At 42.6% G+C, this 21,487-nt stretch overlaps 1 protein-coding gene across 26 annotated transcripts in view; it reads right to left on the reverse strand.

The window, feature by feature from the left end:
• The window catches only part of TENM4 (teneurin transmembrane protein 4), a 766,066-nt gene that overhangs the window by 225,135 nt on the left and 519,444 nt on the right, over positions 1-21,487 (reverse strand). For 24 of the 26 annotated variants that reach the window (XM_039490391.1, XM_039490320.1, XM_039490356.1 and 21 more), the window contains 2 exons: positions 19,816-19,914; positions 17,646-17,881 (listed from right to left, as the gene is read on the reverse strand). The exons of 1 other annotated variant lie outside the window; for it this stretch is intronic. In XM_039490391.1, the coding sequence (XP_039346325.1) occupies positions 17,646-17,881; positions 19,816-19,914 (335 nt within the window). The remainder of the gene's footprint in view (positions 1-17,645; positions 17,882-19,815; positions 19,915-21,487) is intronic. One more of the 26 variants, XM_039490451.1, reaches the window with a different exon arrangement.

Below are 21,487 nucleotides of genomic sequence, written 5' to 3' on the forward strand. Positions count from 1 at the left end.
ACTTTAAGCACATGTTTAATTTTAACAATGTCAGTAGTTCCACTGACTTCCAACAGAACTACTCTTGTGCTTAACTGAATCAGGATGACATGCTCAGTAACTCACATACTGAGCCTTCAAACCCAGTCCTTTCTGCCATAGAATCATAGACTATCAGGGTTGGAATAGATCTCACAAGATCATCTAGTCCAATCCCCTGCTCAAAGCAGGACCAACCACAACCCAGCCAAGACTTTGTCAAGCCGGGCCTTAAAAACCTCTAAGGATGGAGATTCCACCACCTCCCTAGGTAACCCATTCCAGTACTTCACCACCCTCCTAGTGAAAAAGTTTTTCCTAATATCCAACCTAGACCTCCCTCACTTCAACTTGAGACCATTACTTTTTGTTCTGTCATCTGCCACCACTGAGAACAGCCAAGCTCCATCCTCTTTGGAACCCACCTTCAGGTAGTTGAAGGCTGCTATCAATTCCCCCCTCACTCTTCTCTTCTGCAGACTAAATAAGCTCAGTTCCCTCACCCTCTCCTCATAAGTCATGTGCCCCAGCCCCCTAATCATTTTCGGTTGCCCTTAGCTGGACTCTCTCCAATTTGTCCACATGCTTTCTTTAAGTGGGGGGCCCAAAATTGGACGCAATACTCCAGATGTGGCCTCACCACTGCTGAATACAGGGGAATAATCACTTTCCTCCATCTGCTGGCAATGGTCCTACTAATGCAGCCCAATATGCCGTTAGCTTTCTTGGCAACAAGGGCACACTGTTGACTCATATCCAACTTCTCATCCACTGAACTCCCCAGGTCCTTTTCTGCAGAACTGCCGCTTAGCCAGTCGGTCCCCAGCCTGTAGCAGTGCATGGGATTCTTCTGTCCTAAGTGCAGGACTCTGCACTTGTCCTTGTTGAACCTTGCTAGATTTTTTTTGGCTCAATCCTCCAATTTGTCTAAGTCACTCTGGACCCTATCCCTTCCCTCCAGTATATCTACCTCTCTCCCCAGCTTAGTGTCAGCCACGAACTTGCTGAGGGTGCAATCCATCCCATCATCCAGATCATTAATGAAGATGCTGAACAAAACCAGCCCCAGGACCGATCCCTTGAGGCTTGATACTGGCTGCCAACTAGACATCAAGCCGTTGATCACTACCCATGGAGCCCAACAATCTAGCCAGCTTTCTATCCACCTTATAGTCCATTCATCCAATCCATACTTTTTTAACTTGCTGGCAAGAATACTGTGGGAGACTGTAACAAAAGCTTTGCTAAAGTCAAGATACATCATGCCCACTGCTTTCCCCATATCCACATCATAGAAGGCAATCAAGTTGGTCAGGCATGACTTCCCTTGTTGAATCCATGTTGACTGTTCCTGATCACCTTCCTCTTCTCCAAGTGCATCAAAATGGATTCCTTGAGGACCTGCTCCATGATTTTTCCAGGGACTGAGATGAGGCTGACTGGTCTGTAGTTCCATGGATTCTCCTTCTTCCCTTTTTTAAAGATTGGCACTATATTTGCCTTTTTCCTATCGCCTGGGACCTTCCCTGATTGCCATGAGTTTTCAAAGATAATGGCCAATGACTCTGCAATCACATCAGCCAAATCCCTCAGCATCCTCAGTTGCATTAGATCTGGAACCATGGAGTTGTGCATGTCCAGCTTTTCTAAATAGTCCTTAACCTGTTCTTTCACCACTGAGGGCTGCTCACCCCCTCCTCATACTGTGCTACCCAGTGCAGCAGTCTGGGAGCTGACCTTGTCTGTGAAGACCATGGCAAAAAAAAGCATAGAGTACTTCAGCTTTTTCCATATCATCTGTCACTAGGTTGCCTCCCCCATTCAGAAAGGGTGCCATACTTTCCCTGACCACCTTCTTGTTGCTAACGTACTTGTAGAAACCCTTCTTGTTACCCTTCACATCCCCTGATATCTGCAACTCCAACCATACTTTGGCCTTTCTGCTTACACCCCTGCATGCTCGAGCAATATTTTTATACTTCTCCCTAGTTATCTGTCCAAGTTTCTACTGCTTGTAAGTTTCCTTTTCGTGTTTAAGCTCACTGAAGATTTCTCTGTTAAGCCAAGCTGGTCACCTGCTATATTTGCTATTCTTTCTGCAGATTGGGATGGTTTGTTCCTGCACCCTCAATAAGGCTTCTTTAAAATACAGCCAGATCTCCTGGACTCCTTTCCCCCTCATATTAGCCTCACAGGGGATCCTGCTCATCAGTTCCCTGAGGGAGTGAAAGCCTACTTTTCTGAAGTCCAGGGTCTGTATTCTGCTGCTCTAATTTCTTCCTTTTGTCAGGATCCTGAACTCGACTATCTCATGGTCACTGCTACCCAGGTTGCCACCCACTTCTACTTCCCCTACCAATCCTTCCCAGTTTGTGGGCAGCAGGTCCAGAGGAGCACGGCCCCTATTTGGTTCCTCCACCACTTGCACCAGGAAGTTGTCCCCAACATTCTCCAGAAACTTCCTGGTCTGTCTGTGCATTGCTATATTGCTCTCCCAGGAGATGTCAGAGTGATTGAAGTCCCCCATGAGAACCAGAGCCTGTGATCTGAAAATGTTTGTTAGTTGTCCGAAGAAAGCCTCGACTACCTCATCCTCCTGGTCTTGTGGTTTATAGCAGACGCCCACCATGACATCACCCTTTTTGCTCTCGCCTCTAAACTTAACCCAAAGACTCTCAACAGGCTTTTCTCCAGTTTCATACTGGAGCTTGAGCAATCATACTGCTCTCTATATAGCTCTCTTATATACAGTGCACCTCCTCCACCGTTTCTCCCCTGCCTGTCTTTCCTGAACGGTTTATACCCATCCATGACAGTGCTCCAGTCATGTGAGTTACCCCACCAAGTCTCTGTTATTCCAATCACATCACAGTTCCTTGACTGTGCCAGGACTTCCAGTTCTCCCTGCTTGTTTCCCAGGCTTCTTGCATTCGTGTACAGGCACCTAATATAACTAGCTGATTGCCCTACTTTCTCAGGATGAATAAGGAGGCCTTCCCTTTTGCACCCTCCTCCTTGTGTTTCCTCCAGGTATCCCACTTCCCCACCTACCCCTGGCCTTATCATTAAGCACATGGAAGTGAAGGTTTCATTATGCAGATGTTTTAAGGGGTCACTTCATTGTTTTAAGGAGACTTAGGAGATGAAGGTGCACTTTATTTTACTTTCTTATCTCTCTCCAAACAAACTTGAAAAAAACAAGCTATTAATGGTGAAAGTTAATTTGGGCAGAAAACCCCACTTTCTCTGTGCAAAAACTTGGCAAATTGATACAAATGTACTATCTGGGAAAGCTGATTAAATGGATGACACAGCACAATTAATGACACTGGAATTTCCCCACCTCCCTAGAGACCCTGGGCAAAATCCAGCACAGGACTCAAGGGAGCTATAAATCTTCAGTGAATGGTACAGATCAGTGCTAAAAGCTCTCTCAATAACAACATTTAACATACCTGCCAATCTGTTAATTCCAGCCTCAGGACTAATCCAGCAGACAGAAAAAGGCCAAATGCAACCCACAGCATTCTATAATGAGGCCCACAGCCACCTTTTTAGTTAATTACATCCCAAAAACAATGTTAAGAGAATGCAAAGGATGCAAAGTCATGAATGTAAAAGGTAGAAAATGTCAAAATTAAGATTGCCCGTGCAACTTTAATATGGCGCCCTTGTGCATATGCATCATGATAAAACTGTCTTTAATGACATAATCATATATTATTTTTCCCACAAGAATCCTGATAGGAGGAGCAATTGCAAGGAAAGTCTGCTCAGCCCCTGCATCTCCAAGTTGGAGCATACTCAGGCACTCTGTGAAGATGTCGCATGTGCAGTCCATTCATAAATGGAGCATGTTTAGTTGCTTTGTGGCAATGGCACAGTCTGATTAGCATCAGGCGTTGTGAGGGGATGGAGCATGGTCAGTGCAGGTGGAATCTCCCAAGATTTTAGCTACCAGACTCGAACAAGTCTCTACTGAACATTTGTGACCAGAGATTTTTCAGAGGCTTATTATTTTGCCAAATTTGGGCCAATTTTCAGAGAGATGGCAAAAGGCTCATTGCTACCTCTACCGCTTACAAGCAGGTGTGACTTACGGACATCTAGGGTATGTCTGCATTGCAGCTGGAAGTGAGCCTCCCAGCCTAAACAGAGAGACTTATGCTAGTTCAAGCCAACCTAGCATAGTAAAAACCACACTGTGGACATTGCAGCTCTGGTGGAGACGGGGGCTAGCCACCTGAGCTCAGATACAGGGGGTTGGGCGAGCTTGAGAGCCTTAGCTGCTGCCTGAACTGCCCTGTCCACACTGCTATTTTTAACACGATCGCCACAGCCAAGCTACTGTGAGTCTGTCTACCCAGGCTTAGAGCCTCACTCCCAGGTATAGTGTAGACATACCGTTATAGACCTGATTCTCCACTGCTGTGAACCTGATGTCATCATCTACACCTGTGACGGTGTAAAATGGTAGCAAATCAGAATGGCTGCATTTCACACAGGTGAATATATCCATGCTTAGATAATTGTGTTTGAGGCCATTTGGGCTATCCTTTTGGTCCCATCTACTCCACAAAATAACTGTGTCAGAGGAACCAGTTACAATGGGGTTGTCCTGGGATACGGTCCATGCCGGCCTTTTCCACACTAGCCTCATTTCCCCCAAATGTCCTGTGGTTACTAATACTGGTTCAGCTCCCTGAGTGTTAGCAGTGGACTGAGCACTAGATAAATAAAATGCCAATTCAATCTTTTACCGCTGGTAATCTAACACTGCTTAGGTGTTTTACTGGGCAGTAAAATGTCAGGAGCCACAAAAAGCCTTTTCTACACTACCACGCTAGGTGTATTTCTCTAATATTTCCCACCTTTGCTAACAACGGTTCTGCTCCACCTTGTGGTAGAACCAGTGTAAGCAATAGTGGGAAATTTTTGAGAAATAACCTTAGTACAGGCAAGGGCATTATTCCTCCTGGTACTCTTTAAAAAGATAAAAATAAAGTGTCCCTTTTCATTGGATATTGAAACCATCCATGCTACAACTGTACGAGGTGGACAATGCACCACACTCCAGCTGTACCATGTACTACCATGTTTTAAACAGGTTTCCATGCACTGCTCCCACCGTCTCTTTAAATTGGGTTGTAGTTAGCATGTTTCTGATTGCAATGTGGATGGGCTTTAGTACAGGGTACGACAAAGTCAAGCAAAGAGGTATGTCAGAAAGGCTGGTAATTGGGGGATGGGCTGTTAATTTTTAACTTGAAGATCATGTGCCGTTCCCAAAATAAATCAGTTCTGCTCCCAAATCATTCAGGGTCAGATTCTGCCATCCTTACATTGCCTCATGCCTTATTGCATACGTTTTTCAATAAAGTGTAACACACTTTGTTACTTACGGCAGGTCACCCCACCCTGGGTCGATACATTAGTTCTGGTCAGTTACATAGAATGTCACCCCTACCCTCTTCCTGGAGCTGGGGTTATGGTTCAAATAATCACTCTCTCAGAACAGGAATCCCCTATTCTCCTCCTACTTCAAACTGTCACTTTGTCTCTCCTTAAGGCACGAAACACAGCCCTCCTCATGGAGCTGGTAACTCAGACCTCTATTCCTAGGCCAGGAGTCCCCACCTCTCCTCCTTGGAGGTAGGCTGTAATTTTGCCAGCTGTAGAGCCTCAGCCTCCTTCTCTTTTAGGTGGCTCTTTTCCCCTAACTAGTGCTCATTTCAGCAGGCAGTCTTCTCCTGCTACCAAGGAGGAGGTAGCATATATGCTGGCTCTTTAAAGCTCATCTCAATTGGTTGGGTGAGATGGGAGCATTGCCCTGCCCCCTCTGCAAGGCTCCTGGCCTCACACACTTAAAAATCAGTGATGGGATCTCCTCCCCAAAACCATGTATTCGGGGGATCGCTTCCTCTCTCTACCAATATCTTCTAGGTCCTGGTATATACATCAGGCCTTCCAAAATTCTGAAGGGCCATGCCACTTGCTGGGGTGGGCTGACCTCTAGGCACCACACTACCCATAGAATCATCGATTATTAGGGTTGGAAGGGACCTCAAGAGATCATCTAGTCCAACCCTCTGCTCAAAGCAGGACCAATCCCCAGATCCCTAAGTGGCCCCCTCAGGGATTGAACTCACAACCCTGGGTTTAACAGGCCAATGCTCAAACCACTGAGCTATCCCTCCCCCATCACAAAGCCCAATAGAAATTTATACCAAACCCTGCACATAAGGTTTTGAAGCTATTTTGTTATTTATAGTAGAAAAGGAAGGCGGCGGGGGGCGAGGGGGAGGGGGAATCACTGAACTCTAATTCAGGAGTATTTTTCAGTGTTACTGACATCCTTATCTGAGCCTATTATTATGACTAGTTACCCCCGCACCAACGTATCGTGTTTAAAAACAGTGAAAGAAAATCCATTACGGGAAATGTTTCTTTCTCTCTCTTCTTAACTGTAATTAAATTATGTTGTTCCCCAGTAATTAGTATGAAATAAAAATACAGATTCGAAGAGAACTCCTTTCAGGAGATATTAAGACCTGTAAACTTGATTCCTCTTCAGCGTTCATGTGCAAAGGTCAGTCTGAACTGTGAAATGAGGAGTCCGCCGGCACGTCTGTGTCACTGTCATAAAGGCTGTGCCAGCACTCACAGTGTCAAATGTGTATTTTTCAGGGGGGAGGAAGTACAACTATAAAAACTCACTACACATAAACGTTACTGACCAAATCTGAGAGTCCATTTCCTTAAGGGTGGATTAAGCATGCAAGGGGCTGACTTTCATGTTGTGACACTGACATGTGGTTTCATAACTTTTAAGGCCTAAAAGGACCATCATGATCATCTAGTATGATGGCCTGCACAGTGCAGGCCACAGAACCTCACCCACCCGCTCTGTAGTACAGCCATAATCTCTGGCTGAGTTTCACAATGCCACCGTGCAAATGCCAAGCTCAGTGGGATCTTTATGGCTCTTGATTAGCCAGAGACTTGACAGTTTTGAGCTATTTCTAAACAGAAGCCATTCTCTCTACTATGTCTGTGCACGGAATTTTTTACTGCCTGTGTAACAGGAGTAGGGGGTGGAGGGAGGGATGGCATTTTCACATCTTCATGTTATGTATGTATATATTTTCTAATTTTATCATTAGCAATGGGTCTCTCTGTTATAGCTAAGAATTAGCAAGGGCCCATTGCATTCACAAAAATAATTGCTTGCACACACACATACTCATTAAGCAAAAACAAGTCATTTCACAGGGCTCTAGCTCTTGCTGATATTGGGATAAATTGTGTTCTCTGTTATACTGGTGAAAACTGCACTATGCATTGTTTTTCACTCTCAAGTGTGATGAGAGCCTCATATTGATGTCATGTGTCATAATAATAAAAAACTACAGAGGCTAAGCATGGAAAAAACCTTTTGCCATTCTCCACTACCTGGTCTGGGCTAACTAAACCTTACTCCACTTCAAAATGCTCAGGCTGTCTGCAGACATAGCATCTGATTCTCCACTGTCTTGCACCTTGACTAGTCATTTAGGCCTGGTCTACACTGGGGGTGGGGTGGGGGTCGATCTAAGTTGCGCAACTTCAGCTACGTGAATAACGTAGCTCAAGTCGACGTACTTAGATCTACTTACCGTGGTGTCTTTGCTGCTGAGGCTCCCCCATTGACTCCGCCTGTGCCTCTCGCTCGGAGAGTGCTCGGCGGTTGATTTATCGAGTCTTCACTAGACGTGATAAATCGACCCCTGCTGGATCGATTGCTCCAGAGGTAAGTGCATGGAGTGAGTTTAAAATGCTATGAAATGAAAATCATCCTTGCACTTACGCTGTTGGCAGTATTTTGCATTCACTTTGCTCAGGTATAAATGACGACACAAAGGTCCATTGTTTTTTAACTGTATCATCTGAATTCTGAGCAGGTCCTGAAAAATGAGTGGCAGTAATAATATGGTACAGATAGCTTACAGTGGTTTAGCTGTTGTGTTAATCTGGTTCCCATAAAGTGGCTTTCTTACATTTGTTTTTAGAAGATTGGTCAAAAATACCACTCTGAACCGCCTCCTCCTAGAATCTGCAAATCAACTATGCACTTTTTAAAATAGGTCACAGATCAAGGGCCAGATTCAGACCTGATGTAAGTAGCTACAAATCCATGTTGTTGCAACCACTTTTACGGGGTCTGAATTTGGCCAGAAATATAGACGCTTCCTCGAAAGCGTGGAGGCAATAGCTTTAAGGTCTGTCATGACATGACAAAGTTGCTAAGTAGGACTTTTACAGATACTATGTTGATGAGGGCCATATAATAAAAAAATAGATTGATCAGAAATTAGAAATAATAAAAATTGAAAAAAGGGGGAAATAGTTACCAATCAACATAAATCAGAAGTTATGACAAGCAGAACATTGATAAGGGAAGCTAAAGAGAGTAGAGGAAAAATCCATGGCTGGCTGGGCTAAGGACAATAAGGAGCTTTTTAAGTATACTAGGAACAAAAGAAATACCAGTAATAGAATAGACTCACTATTAGATGGAGAAGGTAAAATTGTTAATAATTATTTATAAAAGGCAGAAGTATTCCATAAATATTTCTATTCTGTATTTGAAAACAAGCAGGATGATGCACTCATATCACATGAGGATGACAAAGTACTTTTCAGTCTATTAATAACTAAAGAGGATGTTACACAAGTTCTACTGGGAACAGACCTTTTTAAATCAGCAGGACCAAATATATTTGGTGGTGACTCGTTTACAGCGTATACATACTTTCGTGAGGAGAAAACACTCGGTGCTGAAGAGCTCTTTAATCTAGCTGAGAAAGGCATACCAAGAACCAATGGCTGGAAGCTAAAGCCAGACAAATTTAAATTAGAAATTCAGCACACATTTTTAACGGTGAGGGTGATTAACCACTGGACCAAGCTACCGGGAAGTGATGGATTCTCCATCTTTTGATGTCTTTAAATCAAGGCTGGATGTCTTCCTGGGAGATATGCTTTAGTCAAACACAACTTATTGGACTCAATACAGGGGTAACTGGGTGAAATTCTATGGTCTGTTATATACAGGAGATCAGACTAGTTTATGTAATGGTCCCTGTGGCCTTAAATACTGTGAAAAGCCCATTGTAGATGGATCCATTGAAGAAGAAGGGAGTCTTTCCACTGATTTCAGTAAGCACTGGATCAGGCTCAATGAGATGTGCTTAATCAGCATTCTTCCCAGTGTACTTCTGAAGGACTGTTGACTGTTTCTGCAAGTAGGAATTCAATGACCTGGTTTCAGAACTTGCTGCCCTTGCACATTACACTTCCATTTTCATCATTTGTTTTATAAAATGTATTGCTTTTTAGCATCTGGTAAGCAGTTCAATATGATCGCATGAAGAGCCCCACAAAAATGCGACTACATGAGCACTGTCGGTTTCCAGTGCAATGATTTTGCAAAACCCATCTGGGAACGTATGTGGCTTTCATGAACATGGAAAAAGCCAAGATTTTATCCTTGTAAAACTCTGGAATCTGAGCTATAAAATGAGCATGCATTATAATTATGAAAGTTCAAAGTACTTTTTAGGTTTTATACTTGGAACCATTTGGCTTCTTGGACAACACTTCCATTGTTAGATTAATTTAAAAATATTTCTATATTTGTTGTTTTGAGCTGCTGCTAAAACAGAAGATAATTTATATTTGTTTTTAAGCCATATTTTCTGACAAAGAGAGATTTTTTCTTTCAACAGTTTACATACAACCATATAGTTCCTTGACCCAACGCTGTTAATGTCAGGTTACAGATATTGGTTAGGGCTGAAATAAAGGGAACCATCGTGATACCAGTGTGACTACAGTTAGTTCCCCAACACCCATCTGAATGAACTGATCTCCACGAGAGTAGCTCAAAAGTCAGATCTTGTATCTCTAACACCTTTATTTTAAAGCTGCCATTAAAACATCTCAGCTTCCTGTTTCTTGGGCTATAAAGCTAACTGTGGCTGCTGTCCAAAGACAAAATGCTAAGCCAAAGAAGAGATGCTCACTCTCTTATAACAAGAAAGACTCTTTCTGGATGTGGAAAGCAAGAAAAAATTCCAATTATAATTATTTCACAATGTGACTAAAGCGGCAGCAGAGGAAGAAAAAGCGTGAAGGGAAGGACTGACAATGACTTGCCCTGACAAATTTTTGTCCTTCACTTGTTTCTTCTCCCTAATGATTGCTGCCTTGCTTACAAGTACAGTCCTAAAGTGCAGCCTCCTCTGCTCTCTCTGAGCTAGGGATGTACTGCTCTGCACTTTAGAGAGCCTTATGTATTTTATATAACTTTAGGAGGAAGTTGGTAAAGTGACTTACACATTAAAGTGATTCACCCTAGAACTGCCCAGTGGAAACTTCCATTGCCAGATCCCTGCAGGCAGCTTGCTCTTGCTCAGTGCTACTCAACATGTATCTTGTCCTCATTAGACACAGCAACTGCCCTAAGCGTTGCTCCTTAATAAGAGCAGAGTATGAAGGAGGCTAACCCACAGGAAGAAAAGCCTCCAAGTTTCCCCACCATCCTTACTGTAGGACAAAAAAACGTAAGGGGTTCCTCTGAATTGTCTCGATCAAACATTTTTCAAGGGTCAGTCAATAACTCCATTTTGATGGCATCTTTCCATTTAGTTAGCGTTCTTTTCATGCCTCTGGTTCCCAGCGGTAATTCACATGGGCAAAATGTGGAGCTCAGGGGTGAAATTATCACCAAGATCACTTAACACCAGACTGAAGGGTCAGCATCCAGTTGATGTATTATGCTTTCAGTTGGACCACTTTCCAGAATCACAACAGTTTTTGTTTGTAAACTTTCCTAGGGCCCAATCCAGATCCTGCTGCAATCTATGGGGGCTTTGCCATTGATTTTAATGGGACCAGACAGCATGGTTAGAATACTCTGGACTGATTTCAATCTCAGTTGCACCAGTTTTAATGTAAATGAAGTTGATCCTGTTTAATAATGGCGTATGTCAGAGAAGAATCAGGCCATCATTGTCATACTGATAATACAATACTTTTAAAAACTGTCAATTGTAGTTTGTCTTTGGGAGGTGCTCAGATGCTATGGTGATGGGCACTTGTATGAAAAACTGGAAAGACAAACAGGAACACATTTCATTTAGCCTGTAAGATCTTTGATGCAGTGACTGTCATTTATTATATGTCTGTACAACGTTACGCACAATGGGGCCCAACCTGATTGTGCTCTTTAGGCACTGTAAGTAGGCTTGGCAGAATTCAGTGTTTTTTATAGCTTCAACAGATGATATTGTTGTGTATTTATAAGCATTTGATTTAAAATTTCACAGTCATGCAAAACTATGGATGTTAAAAATGATGGTTAAAAATGCTTAACTATTTAAATGTTCACATTTGCAGGAAATTGGGGGGAGGGGTGGGAGAAGAGCCTGACAACTATTTAATGACAGCAGACGCTGAGATTCAAAAGTTAAAGCTTTCTAAACCGTTAAAACAAAATCATCACCACCACATGTCAAAATACACAGAGTAAGTATCCTTAAATCACACCTGTTTTTACTATTCATTTGCTAATCCATTTATAACAAGCTGAATTCCAAAGTTTAAATCATTGGATTCTGACTCAAAGTAGTTTTCAAGCAGCATTTTTCTCACTTGATTTATCTGTAGATTTCTAATATTTTTTCAATGTGTGTGTGTACAATAAAGTCAACACTTACTGCAATTTACCAATAAAAATCTAATCTAGGTCTAAATATAGGTGTCAAGTATATATACCTGCCCCTGGAAATTTCCACTACATGCATCCGACGAAGTGGGTATTCACCCACGAAAGCTCATGCTCCAATACGTCGGTTAGTCTATAAGGTGCCACAGGACTCTTTGCTGCTTAAATATAAGTGTTATATCATAACAACAGTTGTGGATAAAGAATACTACTACTTGCTCTTTTACTGCACCTTTCACCACTGGGTCTCAGTGTTTTGCACACAGTCATTAATTAAGTCTCACACTAACCATGAAATAATTGCAGGACACAAATGTTAATTGAATTGTGATGCCAAGTCCCCTGCTCTCAAAAACAGATCACAATGTAGAAAGGCTTTGCCAGAAAGGATCCTTTGGTGTGTTGTTTGTGTCTTTCTTAGCTGAGATTAGATGGAGATAAGGAACGGAAAGGGCCCTGTAAATTAAAAGGAGAAGACAAACAAAACCCTTAATCCTGGATTACAAAAGAAAAGTGAAAAAAAGAAAATTAAGGAAATTTATTGGCAGGGCAAAATATTGGGCTATATTTTAGGGTGAGTGAAAGAAAGCCTTAATATCTCAGTATAAACGCAGGCTAAATAAATACAGCGCAAGCTGAAGAATGAAGCATTAGTGACTTTTCTATTGATCTCAGGTGGTGCCCAGACACCATGGTAATTGCTGTATCAGAAATGCATAGCTAGATAGCTAGAAACTTCGGAAAGCTAAACTGAACTAAGGTTAGTATACAGCATCAAAGGGTCAAGGATAAACTGAGCTCAAGTTAGCTTTTGGGACAATCTTTAAACAACAAAAAGAAAGCTGCTTTATAAACACATCACAGTGCTGGAACTGTTTCACCGTTGAAGCCTTTTGCTGGTCATGAGCAATGCAGCTCTAAGTGAAACAGTGGCTGTAATGGAGAGCTGAAATAGCAGAGCGAGATCTGACTCCAATCAAATGAGTGCCTGTTCTGGCTCTGTAATACATTTTCCATCAGTATCTTTAATTTGAATCAAATGCACATCCCTTTTGCTGTTTGTGAAATGCAACCGCAGCACATGCTTAAAATGCAGGAAAATAGCAAGTGCTTTACTACATCAAATTATACATCCATCTGGCCTGGTAACTGGATCAGGAAGATACTTCTTCTGTTTCAGATGAAAGCAACTACTCTTCATCCCTAATTCATTTAGAAGCCAATACTGTTCCTAGTATCTAGCCAAGCAGCTGGTGGACATGAGAGAGCTGGATAATCTAACAAGACTTTTCCATTTCTAATACCTATGATCTCTATGGGGACAGAATTCTTCCTCCCAAGATGTGGAGTGATAGCAGAGCTTTTCCACAGAGCTGTCCTAGTAGACCTTGTTCCTGCCACATATTAGGGTTGCCAGCCCTCCCGGATTGGCCGGGGGTCTATCGGAATTGGCCTCAATCTCCCGGGGGCTAAAAGACCAGTGGGTGGGGTGGTGCAGCGGGGCTAAGGCAGGCTCTCTACCTGCCCTGGCTCCGTGCAGCTCCCGGAAGCAGACGGCATGTCCGGCTCTTAGATTCAGGGGCGGCCAGGAGGTCTCCACGCACTGCCCCCACCTCGAGCACTGACTCCGCAGCGCCCATTGGCCGGGAACCCTTCAGCCCCAGCCTGGAGCCTCTTCCTCCAACCCCAACCCCCTCATCCCCAGCCCCACCCCAGAGCCTGCACCCCCAAACGGAGCCCTCATCCCCTTCCACACCCCAACTCTCTGCCCCAGCCCTGAGCTCCCTCCTGCACCCCAAACCACTCATCCCCAGCCACATCCCAGAGCCCACATCTCCAGCCGGAGCCCTCAGCCCCTCCCACACCCCAACCCCCTGCCTCAGCCCGGAACACCCTCCCACACCCTGAACCCCTCATTTCTGGCTCCACCCTGGAGCCTGCACCCCCAGCTGGAACCCTCACCCCCTCCCACATCCTAATCCTCTGCCTAGCCCGCTGAAAGTGAGTGAGGGTGGGGAGCCAGCAACGGAGGGAGTGAGCAGGGGCAGGGCCTTGGAAGAGGGGCAGGCAGGGGCATGCGGGATCCCCAAATTCTATTCAGTTACTGCACAGTGGAACCAGGCTTGTTCCAGTGCAAGCAAAGCCTTCCACGCCTGAAGAAAAAGAGGCAGGATTTGGAGTTTGGCCACTTGTGCCTTTTTGTACATGGGAGAAAAAAATTCCTTCCTGACTCCCCCCCACCAGCTACACAGTTTAATACTCTGGAGCACAGGATTTGTTCATCCTTGTTACTGCCGTACCTTGTATAATTGAAAATAGTACAAACAGTCCCCAAATGAACAATTTCTGTTAAAATTACAGCCACAACATGGGTTTCCATAACCTCCAGGAACAGCAAATTTGCAGATTAGTTACAGGCTGCCTAAAGAAGTCTTTCCTTTCAGTGCTCTGATTTCACTGCCCTTGCAGTTTTTATGTTGCAGCCTTGACCTAATACAGTTTTCTCTTTGGCATATGCAGCTTACAAGACCAGCCTGTGAAATGTCTTCGGGATTTGGATATAAGGCTCTTCCTTAGCATCAGCGGTCAGTGCATGCAGTGCATTGCTATTGGTGTGCATTGTTGCCATTGACTTAGTGTATTCTCTATGAATATTAGAAAAGATAATAGAAAGTGAATTTAAAGCTGGTTAATTCCAATGAAAAATAGCCTCTGATGCTTAATAGGCTTTTTTTCTATTTTGTTTGCCATTATCTCTCAAGACCAGTGATTCAATCCTGCAAAAGCTTCAGCTAGATCACAATGTTTACACATGCTGCCGGTCATTACGTTTAGATGGACTCTTGCTTCTTTCCCAATTGCCCCCCACTCCCAGATCTTTGAAATGAAAGAACAGCAAGATAAATAAGCCACAGACTATTAAAGAGCATAAACTCTTTGGTAAAATGGAAATACACCCTTCAAAAAGGTCCAAATGGCTCTTTGTTTTCATGCTGATCGAGGTATCCGTCCATCCATCCCAGACCTAAGCAAGAGCTCTGGGTAAGCCTGGAAGCTTGTCTCTTTCACCAACAAAAGGTGGCCCAATTAAAGATATTATCTCACCCACCTGGTCTCTCTAATATCTGTCTGCGTGTCTGTTTTGTATTGCTGCACATCACCACTGTATCTGAGCCCCCTTCACATAAAACATATTGGCAATAGCGAAGTCCCTGGTGGAGTTCATGAAGTCTCTGGCTCGTTTCAGGTTAAGAAAACTCTGCTTGAGGTAGTTTTTTTTTGTTTTTGTTTTAATTTGAACGGAGGACGGTGCTGTGAATGGCATTCTGGTGCACTACCTTCCCCAGTGGACTGGAGCATTAGTATCAACTGCTAGGTGGAAGAGAATTAAACTTCAAATCACTGCCACAGGCCCTGATCCAAAGCTTGCTCGCTTTAATGGGAGTCTTTCCATTGACTTCAACTTCTTTGGGATTGGGCCAATGGTCATAAAAGAGAATTTCCATAATTACTTAACTAGCAAGAACCAGTGGCAACTAGCCAAGTTATCAACATTCACTAGACATAATAAGGGCTATATTTTGCCACTCTTACCCATGTTCAACACCACCTTAGCAATTCAAACAGAAGTTGATCAAAGTAAATTTTTGGGGGGCAGGTGATACAATTCTTATCTGCAACTTGACAGGATGTAAAAAATAATTACAAATGAAAAGGTTATTCATAATTTTTAAATGAGTTAATTAGTAAACCCAGTCAGAGTCTCTCATTACAGTAATTAATAATTGATTATACTTGAAATTAAACACAATTTTTCATCAAAATCTAATTAAATAACAGCTTTTTTGCCCGCTGAGTAAATCATTGGGCCTGGCAGTGATACTCTTTGTTAAATATGTTTATGCTGTACTGAACCGATAAATTTTATTTTTAATAACTGATAGTTCCTTTAGAAATTAGCAATAATGACCCATAATTACGACAGTTCAACCTGATCAGCATTCCTGGCACCTTGCCAGTCGCACACACTGCTTGGCAGATGCCACAGGATTCATCCAAATGGGGAAAAAAAGGACCTAAGCATAACCCATGGACATAATTTTTAACCATATTAACTATGAATTAAATCAGGATTTCAAAACTGCTGGAAAGGGTTTCTGAACAGAGACCATTAAGGGGCATGTCAGCCTTCCAGACCTGTCTGTAACACAGCAAAGTGTATATACATCCACAGTCATAATTAATGGACACCAAAGTTTTAAGTGAGCTATGAAGAGATACTCTGACACAGAGAGATAATGTCCAGTGGAACCCTGTTCAGTGCATAAGGAGAATGCTAGATAAATGAGACAGACAGGCTCAAACGTAAGTAGCAAATGATGAAAACTGACTGTACATTCCATCAAACTGTTACTGATTTAATGCTGGTTAATTAATCATTTCTGCTCCTATTATAGCAAGCACAAAAGTGACCGAAGTATAATACGAGTCAGCAGTGGAAAAGATTCGGTCAGTAAAGCAGCACACATAAAGGGAACACGGTGAAACTGATCATTGGTGGTAACTGTAGTAATAATTATACACACATGAAATGAAAGCAAAAAATCTTTCAATCCAAGTAACGATTTGCTAGTTCTAATCGCAATATTTTACAGATCTTTAGCCTACAGGAAGTTACAGTGAAATCAAAGACAACAGCTTGTTTGTGCCACACAGAACAGGCTCTTTCACCTGTGGCTACACAACAGTTTGTATCATTGCCATTTTAAAAGAGGAGTCTAGCAGAGAACCTATATATACTAATACCAGCAAAGAAGGAAGAGAAATGAAAGGTAATACCTAGACCTTAGAAGTTGAGGAATACTATTCTCACCTTAATAGTTCAGTTGCTCCTTGCAATAAGCACTGGAAACCTTAGAAATCCAGGAAACCAATTGCAGACAAAATTCAAACAAAAATGTCATTGCACAGCTGCAACAGGACAGCAAATTTTCCAGATCTTCTGTATTTCAAAGTTAATTTATTCCACTAACCCTCAAAATGTTGAGCGAAAGCCCCTGAACTACTTCCTCAGTCTACTAAAACTCCCAGACTGTTCTCCTTATTCATGTAATTAGTTCCATTAATTTCAATAAAATTACTTGTGTAAGACAAGCAACATTTAGCTCCGAGCCAAGTGGAGATTTTGCCGGAGTGAGAACAGAGCCAACATTTCAGGATTTGGAGTCTGACTCGGCTCCCACTGACTTTGATGGGAGCACAGTCAGGATCCCAGTCTCGTTACTATGCTTTATTGTAGGAGGGCTTGTCTCATTCTAGCTGATTCCAACACTTTCTCGAGCAGAAAAGGAACAATTCAAACTCTTTACATATGGAACAGGTTCTATTAAACCTTGATGGTACTATTAAATGAAATGAGCCCCACACAGCAACACCCACCAAAGTCAATGGGCTTACACGGGTTTCAGGGCTTGTCAGACAGAGAGCTAGTGCACAGCAAGCTGGTGGGTAAATCCACAGCGCACCAGCCTGCTGTGCACTAATGAACCATGTGGACCCAGTAACTGCACATTAAAAGTTCCCTAGTGCACACTGACTTGCTGCTATTTGAGACTGGAATGTGTCAAAGCACACTAGAGAACTTTTAGTGCGCAGTTGCATGGTCCATGCAGCCAGTTAGCACACAGCAGACTAGTGTGTTGTAGATTTACATCTCAGCTTGCCACACACTAACTCTCCATCTAGACAAGCCCCAAGAGGCCTTACTTGTTAGTTACTATTGGTCTTGCAGTTCCCAAATGTTAGCAACACTGGCGCTGAGGGTAGAGGATAAAAAGGCTGAAAAGTGGAATATGCTTACCGATAAAATAAGCAAGCAGGATCACTAGCGTGACTGAGATGATAATGGCACTCAGAGCAGCACATTTCCAGTTACAGTACTTATAGGGTTTCTTCAGACTAAAAGCAGGCCTAGAGAAGGTACTTCTGGGAAGGGGTCTAGGGGGAGGTGAGTACACAGTGCTGGACGTCAGGGGATATCCCGGCGATGTTGTACAAAAGAGGGGAGAGGTGCCTCCGGGTTTAAACAGGAAGTGCCTGAGGGAAGAAAGACAAAGAGTAGGTGACTCTTCACGAAAATAAAAGCAGAGGCAGAATTCAAAGCTTAAGGACGCTGGCTGCTTCCGGAGTGAAGAAAGCAGCTTCACACAATGTTTTGTAAATACATGGATGCCATGAACAGAAGAGAAGAATAAAAAACAGACAAGTCACACAGAGTAAAGGAAAAAAGTCACAGTGCCAACAATACTGCAGAGAACACTTCGACAGAAAGAGATGTCTCCACAGGAAAGCTCACATTACAGTGAAATGAGAGATCCCAAGCATAGCTAGGACAGATCAGTTCACGCAAGCAGGACTGAGGGCCTGATCCTGCTCCCAGTGAAACTTTCAACTGAATTTTAATGGGAGCAAGTTGGAGGTGGGGGAGAGCATGAAAATTTATCCAAACATACTGATTGCTGCAAGAGAGCTTTGTTTTGTTTGTTTGTTTTTTGCTGTGTGGAGATGGGGACAAGGGAGTCCTTTCACGGTGCCAAAATTGCCAGTGTCCCCATTTTTCCATCCCAACAATTTTGATGGCAGCCATATTTTAGCCTAGTTGTTTTATGGGAGACAGTAATGTAAGGACATTGAGCAAGTCTCACTAAAGTCAGAGGAAAGAATCCCATTGACTTCTATGGGAGTTGGGTCAAACTGTAAATGAAAATTCCAATTTTCAGGAAAAGCTCTTGAGAACTTTAAGGCACCGAATCCCTCTATTCCTGGATTTTCTTCAGGAGTGAAGGGACAGGAAGGAGAAACAGTGGTAGCTTGGGTGGTAGGCCTGATTCTCCTCTCTCTAGGCCAGGGTAAATCAGGAGTAATTCCACCACTGTGGGATCAGAATCAGGCCCAATGCAGCTAGTATTTTTAGTCATGATTTTATGAGCTAGATCCTGAGCAGTGATAAATCAGTGTTATGCTGGTTATGCTGGTTTATGCCAGTCGAGCATGTGGCCCGAGGTTTCCATCTCAAAGACACACGTAATAATAGGGACGAACTCTCACATGCAGAAACATTGCTGCGAAGAAAAGTCATGGAACAATTTGTGCAGTATAAAGTGATGTGGATTTTCTTTCAGAACAATGTTTATACTACTTCTGGCAAACCCGTTAATTAACTGTACAAAATAATGGTTGCTAGAACATAACTCATTATTTCCACTATTCGTCTATGTTAAAACTTTAATTCTGCAGCAGCGTCTCCACTATTAATTCATTTCTTTGCTTTATTTAGCTACAGATTTATTTGGTCCTCATTGAAGAGGCATCTGCAGTGTACAAATATAACAAGCAGTATTGCAGCTGATGATGATTATTTAATTAGGAAACCACTAACACACAGCATGTCATATAGATTCGGTACAATGTGTAATCTTCTTTGAAGCAGTTTATAACTTAAAAAGGTATATAATCAAAAGTTAAATTAAAAAAGTGATGGTTATCATCAAAATGGGATGTTAAATCAACACTAAAGGCCTGGGTTTAAAGAAATGCCCTATCATCACTGCTATCAGTGTCAAAAAGATACTTCTGTACCTTTGTAAGGCAATGAACCTGGAAAATATCAGTTTAACATTTGCAGTATTGTTCAGCCAGCCTCATAATAGTTTAAAGTTTTCACTGAAATGCAAGTAACATTAGTTCATAAAGGACTGTAAATTGCTACAGATACATCTTATTAGTGAAATGATTTTCAAAATAGCAAAGAAAGCCAATGAGATGCTATGGATCATCAGCATATTAATGAGGGTGCCATTAATATGTACAGGATGCTGTGCTCCAAGCTCAGGAACCTCATTTTTTAAAGCCATCTTAGAAGAGGCAAAAAATGGCATTGCCCTTAAAACATCACTGAAGTGACAAATGCTTTCATGCAAAGATCATAATGACTGTACAGTAAACAGAAAGACCACATAAGTGTCACATACCCATCATTGTAAGCACCGTCATGTCGGGAGGAGGTGAGAATGTCCATCTCAATGAGGTTGTCCTGCAATGTCTCTAGGAATGTCTGCTTTGCTATGTTTCTACATACATATGGAAACATGAATGAAGCCAGTGAGTCATGCATCTATGAAGTGTGATCGTATAAACCACAATGGTTATAGTGCAGTTGTGCATGGAATTAGAATGATGGACCATATATTTATATGTATAAGATATTACACATATACATATACAGCATTTAAGAATGTTCACTTCTAAGTATGCGCATACACACATATATGAATGCACACATATCCCTGTGTGCATATATATATAAAGTCAGGGGTTTTATGTCTACGTACATTCTTTATTATTTTGCTGACAGTGCAGAAAAATATGTATGAAACGTTTTGATCTGCTGGAGTCAAAAGACTAATTCTTAATCTAGCAAAGCTGTACTCCAATAATGAGTGTGCATCAGTGTCAGTTTCTGTGCAAAGACTGAATACACTATCCAAATACCATCAATACCATGGTTCCATCTTGTGTCATCACTAAGGTTACGATTTTGTCATGGTTATTTTTAGTAAAAGTCATGGACAGGTCACGGGAAATAAACAAAAATACACGGAAGCTGTGACCTGTCTGTGACTTTTGCTGCTGCGGTTCCATGGTTTCCCTCACCACCGTGGTGGCTGAGAGCTGTGGGGTTGCCCCTCGGCCAATGGTGGTTTGGAACTGCTGGGTGACTATATTTCCCAAAGAGAAAATGGGACACCCCTAGCTGCTCGCCCGAGGCATCTCCCTCTCCCGTGAGAGGGTGTCACCCGTCGCTGGAACCCTTCCAGGGCCCCACTGGCTACCAGCTCCGAGTCCTACAGCCCCAGGGGCTGAAGCAGAGACTGTCAGGGAAGTCTCTGGAAATCCTTAGTCATCACATATCTCCAGCCAAGCACTTAACCAGATGGATTCTCTGTTTTGTTTAAATCCTTACTTTGCCCTTTGAATTGGGTAATTAACCACTGAATTAATCTAATCTTCTTACTTATTTTAGTGAGGCAATGTTAGTCTGATGTATAGAAGTTGAGATATCTGGGTTTTGCTCCACATGCACATTTTAAATAAACATTCTCTCAATTACTGAGCGGCAAAAACTGGACTAAGTTATCTGTAATTCTCATAATGGATTGCTGGTGGTGGATAGCTTAAACAAATGGCACCTCAGTCTGAAATACCCTGGTTTGGGTTTTGAAAAGTCTTGCCCCTTCCCAGTTTTGTTTGTACATATATGGAGATGAAGCAAATCCGGAGTCATATATCCTAAACTCCTTAATACTTTTAGTTGGGGGGATTGGGAGTGACCCAGAGCCAACCACTCAACTTCAAATGTTTTATAATTACATTTGGAACTTCTGTAGCACCATCAAGGATCTCAAACCTCTTTACAAAGACTTAAGTCTCAGTTTACAGAAAGTGAGGCACAGATAGGGGAATGTGCCTAAGGTCCCACAGTCGGTCAGAGGCAGAGCTGGGAACCAGAACCAAGACCTCCTGGCCTGCAGCCCTGTGCCACAAGACCAGACACAAGAACGTCCTTCTCATCTTTTGCAAAATCAAATCCATCCCTGATTTTGCCATTCTCTATTTTCAAACATCAAAAGTAAATCTGAGTCT

The sequence above is a fragment of the Mauremys reevesii genome, linkage group 1, assembly GCF_016161935.1.
Source record: "Mauremys reevesii isolate NIE-2019 linkage group 1, ASM1616193v1, whole genome shotgun sequence".
Lineage (NCBI taxonomy): Eukaryota > Metazoa > Chordata > Testudines > Geoemydidae > Mauremys > Mauremys reevesii.